Source organism: Nothobranchius furzeri, chromosome 9 (genome assembly GCF_043380555.1).
Source record: "Nothobranchius furzeri strain GRZ-AD chromosome 9, NfurGRZ-RIMD1, whole genome shotgun sequence".
NCBI lineage: Eukaryota > Metazoa > Chordata > Actinopteri > Cyprinodontiformes > Nothobranchiidae > Nothobranchius > Nothobranchius furzeri.
The window spans coordinates 46,336,407-46,345,067 of NC_091749.1; the positions used below are offsets into that span (position 1 = coordinate 46,336,407).

The window sequence follows — 8,661 nt, forward strand, 5'->3', positions numbered from 1 at the left end:
CGTTACTTTGTCCTTGAGTGAGTGCAAGTGGTGATGACCTTGTCATATAAACATTCTGAAACATATTTCAATCACTGTAATCAAAACATAACATTCATTTCAAACTTCAATCATTGAGCACAGATTAATGAAACATTTCATTATATTATAATTATTATAAGTAGCAATAAACAAACATTTATTTAATGATTATCTAGCTTATAAGTTGTAGAAGTTCATATCTGATTTAGAAAATCATTCTTTGATCTAGCAACTGATCCGGGCTGCGAGTGTTCCTTATGTGGAGGCATGAAGAATCCTGAAAGATGGGACCTTGAGGAGAGAACATTATTGTTGACAATTCGTTATCCGTGTTCAGAGCTGCAGGCTCTGAGCTCCAGCTGGTGGGATGGAAGCAGGCTGATTTAAAGGGGACACATGCAGTCTCGTGCCTCCTTTTTGACCAGATGTTGAACGGTCAAACTGTACCTAAAAACTGGCCATTGCTGGACGTTACAACAGGAACATATGATACTCCCCCTAAACTGTGTGGTTGAAAGAGTTTTACAAATTTACCCAAAAAAGTTTGTTTTAAATTATTGATTAATAAATCTGTTTTGATTTGAATGAAGTCTCTGCATAAAAGAATGGAGCTTCATGGACTTTAAAATTATTAATTTAGAATTTTCTCTTTAGTTGAGAATAAATCCAGACATCAGCATCTTAATCTCTTCTTGCTGATATTAGGAGTATTAACCATCTGCTGTTGTAAGACCGATGTTTTACACCTGAATAAAACGTGTGTGTGTGTGTGTGTGTGTGTGTGTGTGTGTGTGTGTGTGTGTGTGTGTGTGTGTGTGTGTGTCTGTCATAGGTCTGGTGACATCCCTGTCCGAGGGCTGGTACAGCCTCCTGCTCGACCTGCAGAACCGCCTCACCAAGGTCATCAAGAGCGTGGGCAAGATTGAACACAGCTTATATCCTTTTCACATTCACACGTGCACTCACCATCTGTGACAGCAAATCAGGTGACCTGCGCTGACAGGTGCAGCCATCTTGTTGGCAGCAAACTCTGATAGAGTGACAAAACAATAACGATGCGTTTAATTGGCTTTGAAGGTTCTAGATAAATGTTTCATGATTGAGTCATTTGTAAGCATTTCTCTGTGAGCTCATCATGATTTGTTTGAACTAATAGCAGTCGGGTGTTCCTCCTCCAGCTGGAAGGTCTTTGGCTAGTTTTCCTGCAGTACATGTCAAATGCCCCATCTTCAGTTATGCTGCTTGACCTGCATAATGTCTAAATATAATAGGGGTTCATGCTACGTTATTGCAATAATCTGCACTCTGTCGTCTGTGTTGCATTACACTGTTTTTACATGAAATCTTGTGACTGTTTATTAGCATTTGACCAACAGCACTGCAAAATTGAGCATTATTAGTAGAGACATTCACAGGGATATATTTAAATCCCACCCCCACAGCCCCCATGTTCAACTCCACCTCCATAAGGCAAGTTAATAATTAATTTAACAAAACAAAAAAGAGGTACTTCATGACCAAATGCACGCAGCATTCTATTTCAGACCAACAAGCTGTTTACATATCAGATTTTTATTGAGTTTTTATGTTTTATACAAGAGATGAACCAATATGAACGTTTGGGCCAAATAAGATCTACGATATTAATATATATATATATAAAATCTCAGAACTTCAGGGTAATTTCAGAGCTTTGCAACCATTGTTCTGGTTCAGTTGCTGGGCGGGACTAGTTAACTCACGCTGAATGGTTGTTACTCAGGTGGAAATTACATCAGAATACATTGCCAAACAGGCATTTGTGAAGTGCGAAGAGTTGCTTGTGAAGCAGAGCAGCACTGACGCAGCTTTAAAATCGCTGTTTCTGAACACCAAAAAATGTGCCCCCCCCCCCCCCAACGCTGTGGTTAAAGCTTGATTTCTACTTCTCCGTCTGCGTCGGGTCGGTGCAAGAACTCTCCGAGAGGCTCAGAGAGGGTGGCGGAGACATGCCTAAAACATTCGTCGAAAGGACGTAGGCTTGTGATTAGTCAGGATGCTGCTTTTTTAAAATTCGTCAACAGCACCGTCATTGCCCCGCCCAAAAGTAAATAAATATTTTGCGGCAGACACGGAACCGCATTGAAGAACGCATTGCATAAAAAGTCAGAAAATATGAACGTTTTTTCACCCGTGACTGAAGGCAGAGCAAACATTTTATTCGTGGATGGAAACAACGGTAAACGTGGGTTTAGAGGTGGCGACCTCATGAAGAAGTGCAGGATGTTTCCATATTATAAAGTCTATAAATATTCTATCATGGACTAGATATATGAGTGTTATGGTGGCAGGATACCACAATAAATCGCTACGCCCTCTGTTGTCCTTGTGGGGAATTGCTTTGTAACGCTCCTTAGGTGACGGAGACGTCCGAAAGCAAAGTGTCTCTGTCAATGCGTGAGTCTTTCCCTCGCGGAGCTGATGGAGAAGCATAAATTGGGCTCAACAGCGCTTAGTTCTGGTCATTAAACGCCACATTTCACAGCTGCTCTCTCCCCACTCCCTGAATAGATTAAATTATGCCGTACTTTGACAGAATTCGATCTTTAATGTTATTAATGGCCTTGGTGGCCTTTTTGCGCAGATTAGTGACAAGTCCTGACGGGGCTAAACTTGTATGGAGACAGCGGCTTGAGCCATCATATCTGTTGGTCAGCTGATTTTGGTGTGAAACCCGAACGCTGAAAGTCATTATTCAAACGTTGGAGCTGTTTTAAGACCCTTTGATTTTTGCTGCGGTGAGTTTAGTGGCTAACTTTGCCCTATCAAACAACAACCATTTCTTTGAACTGAGGCCATTCAGGGAATTATTTACGAGTAAGATTGTGATTAACACAGAAACACTTCATGATGTCCCAAAAACTCAGTTTCACCCGTAAAGAAGCAAATGGTTGTACTACCAAAAGAGTGAAGTACTCATAAAGCTTTAGCTCTTCCTTTTTAATTCACAGAAAAAAATGAGGCTTAGTACAAGAGCATTAGTATGTGGCCCGATTCAGTAATTTTCCTTGTTGGCTATTTTTTTGAGGCCCAGTACCCTTTCCAGCAGATTTTTTGATGTGCATCTTATTGTTAATTAAATGTTTTTAAGCTTCGGGCAAACACTTGTGGCGTTTGTCTCTGATGTTAGCATACTTATCGTTAAACAGAAGATAATAAGTGTTAAAGGCCTGGGGTCTCAAACATCGCATAGAATCCTTACTAAAACCGTACTTAAGCTCAGCAAAAAAACTTTAGTTACGCCAAGTAGGTTTGTGATCTATCAAACATGGAGTACGCACAGCTGCACCCAATCTCCGCTTCATAAATCGGAGACTAACAAGAATGTTTCTCAGCTGCATTTTAGTCCCATCCCGCCCTCACCACGCCCACTTACTACCATAAATAGTCAATGCAAAGTGCCTTGTGGATCTCATGCATATACATAAGCTGGCTGTTGCAGCACTCCGCCAATGACATGGCGACCGTAGATCAAGGCAGATCAAGGAAGTGCAATTTCACAGAAGCAGAAATTGAGGTACCTGTGGGTGAGGTGGAGAAATGAAAGGAAGTGCTTTTGCAGAGCAAATAAGAGAAAATCCACGGAGTGACACAGCGTTGCTGAAGCCGTCAATGTTGTGAACTCTTCAGAGAGATCTGTGGCGGATATAAAAATAATTATCCAATCAGGATTCGATCCCCAGACTCCCAGGTAAAAGTCAAGCTAACCATTCACCCAAAGGGAGGTCTCCCCTGTACAAGTAGCCAGGGCGCATGATCCATTGGATCACAGTGACAGGACACACACACTGTCACAGACGCATGACATTCTGTCTCAATCTGTCCCCCTGCTGATATTCTGCATCCCATATTCTGCGCCTCAGGCTGTGTGTGTGCGTGTGGGGGGTCTTGTTCTGTGCACGAAGCGGTACAAGTGATAATGCTGCAGGATTTCATAATAGTATCCTTCTCAGCAGCAGCACTGCAGGTGCTCTCCATGTCCAAAATGTGTGTAAGCCAGGTCCTTAGTCAACTTAAAGTTGCGCACATTTTTCCGCTAAGTTTTCTTTCATAAATCCCAAACTTTGCGTGGAAAGTTGCTTACGCAGTTTTCCGACCCCGTTTTTTGTGTAAGCAAGCTTGATAAATGAGGCCCCAGATTATTTGTAATACAATATATCAGACAAACCCAAATGTTCATTTTCTATCGTTTTTTTACTTTTTCTAATGTTCCCTTTCAATTTTAACTTGAGATTTAAAATAAAACCTTTGTTTAGAACAGTAAAAGCTTGTTAAACCTGATGTTTACACTCAGCTTTAATAAAAAGGTTAACAGTGATTACCTGCTGTCAGGTCTTCTGAGCACATCTTTGCATCATGATGGATATTTGTTGACTGCCTGAGGTGAAGTTTGCATTGCTGTGCCCATGAGGCCACCCTCAGACAAACCACCCTGTGCAGATGTTTTATTTTGTTAATTCCCTTGACTGAGCGACACCTGGAGGTCCTTCCACACGGAACGAAAGACGGAGCAGGTCACAGGGTTCATCGACGGGGACCTGATCGAAAGCTTCCTGGATCTCAGCCGGGCAAAAATGCAGGAAGTGGTCAGCACGCTGCAGGTAGGAGCTCATGTTCCTGATCTGCTTCTCCTTTGAGTGGAGGACATCAAAGGTTCGATCTAACTCCAGTGCTTGTTTAACCATGTAGATGTCTAGTGGTTAAACACTAGCTTCTAAACACATCTCTTTTAGACTTTTAGCATTTCTTTAGGTGTAACTACCTCCATAAAATATGCCTTTAACATAAATCCATCAGAACCAACACCCTGTTGGTGTGGATGCTCTAGTTTTGGACATGCCCATTCAGCTCAGGGCAAACCGCCAGTCTCTTATGTACAGACGCTTCCAGCAGATCACATAAAAAGACCCTCAGATCATCACAGCTTCCTCTTGCATTTCACATCTTGCCTGTTTCTTGGCTAAAAAAACCCTCAGAGACTTCCTGAAATCTTTATGGTTAATGTTTGTCGTAGGGGTGCTGTCGTCTGTTCCTTTTTCTAAATTTGATCTAAATAATTTTCTCATTTTTATTTGACGTGACAGATCAAAAATGTATTTTCTACAGATAACCAGAAGTCCCTTTTTTTATTTCTTCTGTGAAACAGATAAAAGTCTGTGCTCCAGGGTTGTTTATCGGATTGACTCACTGAGTTGGTCACAAAACAGATTTGTATTTATATACTTTTTCAATTGCTATTTTTCTTTCTCGTGTTGCTTTTAAACCAAGCAGGAGTAGCAAAAGGTTGGAGGCTGATTCCTGAGTGCTTTTGACTATTTTCTGCACCTGGCATCAGGTGAACACAGAGCTCTCTGGACTCAAATAGTCTGTTGACCCAATCCCTTAAGTCATGAGAGAGAACATGATTTTTTTCTAAATTGGATTTGGAAAATTTTCCAGTTATTTTCCATTCTTGCTCACTTTCAGAGTCTAAAGTGTGATTCCTCCAGAGGGTTTGGTCTTTTTCCTCTCACTGGTGCCTTATTTTATGAATTGTCAACTAAATTGGACTTGAGAATTTCCTCGTCACCAAAGTCCATTGAGTTGTAATGAATAACTGAGTTAAGCTTTTTTATCATTCCCATTTTGAGTCAGAGTAGCAGCAGGAACAGGATTTGTTTTCAATTTCTGTATTGATGACTTTCAGTAATGGTGCGTTTTAGTGGGCTCAGATGAAGATAATTCATAATGGCTGAAATTATTAAAGTTTATTTGATGAACTTGTAATAAAAGTGGAGCCCCAACACCGCACTCTGGTGAGAAAACAAGTTTCACGTAATGGGTAAAGGAAAATTGTTTTGGCAGCTAAACAAACCATACTCTGGCTTTGCGCTGCTCTACTTCCTGTTACATAAAAACAAAGAAACTTGTATCTCAGTCAGTTCTTTAAACAACTGATTAAGATTATCCAAAATATTCAGTAGTTTCTCTTCCAGGACATTTGTGATTTTGCTAAAACTAGAGTAATAAAATCATAAAAATCTTTAGCACTAACACAGATGATCGCATAAAACGCCAAAACTATGCACAAATTAAAATATTCTATACTTTATCTGCAGCTGGGTATAAATTAATACTGGTGCATGCAGCCATGGCCTGGAGTTTTCAGAAGGACATAAATGATAGTTTTCACTGTTGATGTAAAATTGTTGGCATTTTTTACATTTCAATGGCTTTTATTATGCAGAAATTCAGTATTATTGAACGTTCTTTGGCATTCTGACTGATGGCCGTCCGTTCTCGTGTAATCAGTGCTTGATCTTAGACAGAATTTGCGGGTTTTTATTATCTATTCTCCGTTTGAGGATTCACCACAAATTTTCAGCGGGTTGAATATCTGGAGAGTTAATTAGACATAGATCCAGTATTTGAATCTTTTGTTTCCTGAGTCAGTTCTGACTTCAGCCTTATGGCAGGTCACTGCATCATACTGGAAACTTCATTGTTCATGACTAACCTGTTCTCTGGTGGTTGGGAGGAGTTGCTCTGGGAGGGTGTTTTGGTACCCTTCTTTATTCACTTGTGTGTGCCGAGGCTAAATGGTTAGGGAGTCTACTCCCCTGACCTTTTAGCTATCTCTGGTAGTGCCGTTCCTCACTGCTGGATCATTGTTACGAGATGGTCCTGGGGCTTGCTGGATTTTCTTTGGCACCTTGTGCCCTCTTCACTAATGCTGTAGACATTTGGGGGGGGGTTGGGTTACTAGGGATGCACCGATAACACTTTTTTCCAAACCAATACGATACCGATACTTGGATCTGAGTACTCACCGATACCGATTATCGATACTTCTCCCACACAAAAAAAATGCATTGAATTGGAATACAGGTTTTATTTTATTCTCTGCTTTCAACAGGAAAAGACTGTGAGGTAGATAAAAAATATATATTAATAGAAATTATCACAAAACTAAAATATTAGGTGAACATAAATGGCAAGTTACAGTGAATCCACTTTCAGGCAGCTGCATTGGTATCGGTTAACTTATTGGTATCGGTGCATCCCTAGTTTTTACTTTCATGGAAAATAGGAACTTTTCAATAAATTTCTGTTCATGTTATCCATCTTTTAAAACATTCAAAATTCAATCATAAAACCTTTTGACCGTGGCAGTATTTTAGGGTTTAGAGGAGACTAGTTTAAAGATGTATTTTTTTTTTAAAGTGTGTTTTAATCCAACAACAAGCCCACATGAACTCCTGTTTCATTATAAATCACACGAGCCCTTTTCTTGTACACGTTTCTGTTCATTTGTCATCTGCTGGTGTCAGTGTCGCTTGTGGGGGTTTTCTTAACAAAGGAGGTTCACTGCTTGATGTTGTTCAATTTCAGATCGATGACGGCAGCGGCATGAAGCGTGAAGCCACAGTGGACGAGGTGATTAAGATTGTGGAGGAGCTGACGAGGATCCACTAGTTCTGCTCAACAATTAGATCCCTGCTGAGCGAGAGGACAGCCCTGAGGAAAAGCAGTGGGAGGGAATAAAAAAAATCACACACATTTTTGGGCTTTACAAATGTGTAAATAATTATAAAGAGCGTGTTCATCCTTCAGACCTCAGTGAGTTTTCATCTGTCCAGACCCTGAAGGTGCTACATAATGAGTGGCGCTCTGGATTTAAACAAGTCTGTAGGCAAAGTGCAACCTGTTGGACTACAGAAAGACCAAAGTAGAGATCCTGGTCTGTGTGTGTGAGAATATAAATACGATCTTCTTTCATCTAAACCGCTCTCCGGGATATTTGTGACACTTACAGCTAAGTATAAAGGTCTGCAAATCCTCACCGTGTGACTGGTTTGAAGTTGATGACTGAAGTCTGGAGTAATGATGCTGTATAAGATAGATTTATAGCTATTTTGTCTTTGTGATGTTTTCTTTGTTTATTCTAATAAACTTTGCTTTAGTACTGTTGTGTGTCTCATATTCTGATCCATTCTTTCAGGGTTTAATGATCGGTTGGCTTAGAATAATTTACACGACTTTTCACATCATTAATTTAAAGCCATGTATTTAAACTGAGCAGCACATTTTCCACCTGCTCTTCCTCTTGATGTTCAAATTCTTTTACTGAAATGTTTCCTAAGTTAGATGTAATGCCATTTCATCTGTTAAAGGCCTTCATTATCCCCTGAAGGTAATTTGAACTTTGATTCTGTGACCTTTTATCTTCTCTTAACACTTCTCACACCTCTAATAGCAAAGTACCTTTTGTTCCCAGATGTAAAGTGCTCCTATAATAAGTTTGACCTCAGTAAATGTGGCCAAAAATGAATATTTGTTCAAGTTTCTTTATGATAAACCGCTCCAGGTTTACATATCTAATTAGATGCTTACATTTTAATTACAAACCCTGATGAGATGAATGGAGTCGCTCGTCTTCAGTGATGTTTATGTAGTCATCTAATCTTAATTTACACAATAGATCAAATATTTAGTTTTAGAACTGCTAAATGTTCTGACTTTAGGACATGGCGTCAGAAAATTTATTAAAGTAATTAATGAGGAAAGCTTTTTTCTTAATTTAGAAAAAATGAAATCATGAAAAGATGGCTGTTTATTTCA

At 39.8% G+C, this 8,661-nt stretch overlaps 1 protein-coding gene across 1 annotated transcript in view; it reads left to right on the forward strand.

The window, feature by feature from the left end:
- Positions 1–8,005, forward strand: part of ddb1 (damage-specific DNA binding protein 1) — a 73,995-nt gene extending 65,990 nt beyond the window's left edge. The window contains exons 25-27 of the mRNA XM_015953658.3: positions 854–956; positions 4,538–4,661; positions 7,432–8,005. Of these exons, the coding sequence (XP_015809144.1) occupies positions 854–956; positions 4,538–4,661; positions 7,432–7,515 (311 nt within the window). The 3' untranslated portion in view covers positions 7,516–8,005. The remainder of the gene's footprint in view (positions 1–853; positions 957–4,537; positions 4,662–7,431) is intronic.
- The last annotated feature ends 656 nt before the right edge of the window (positions 8,006–8,661 follow it).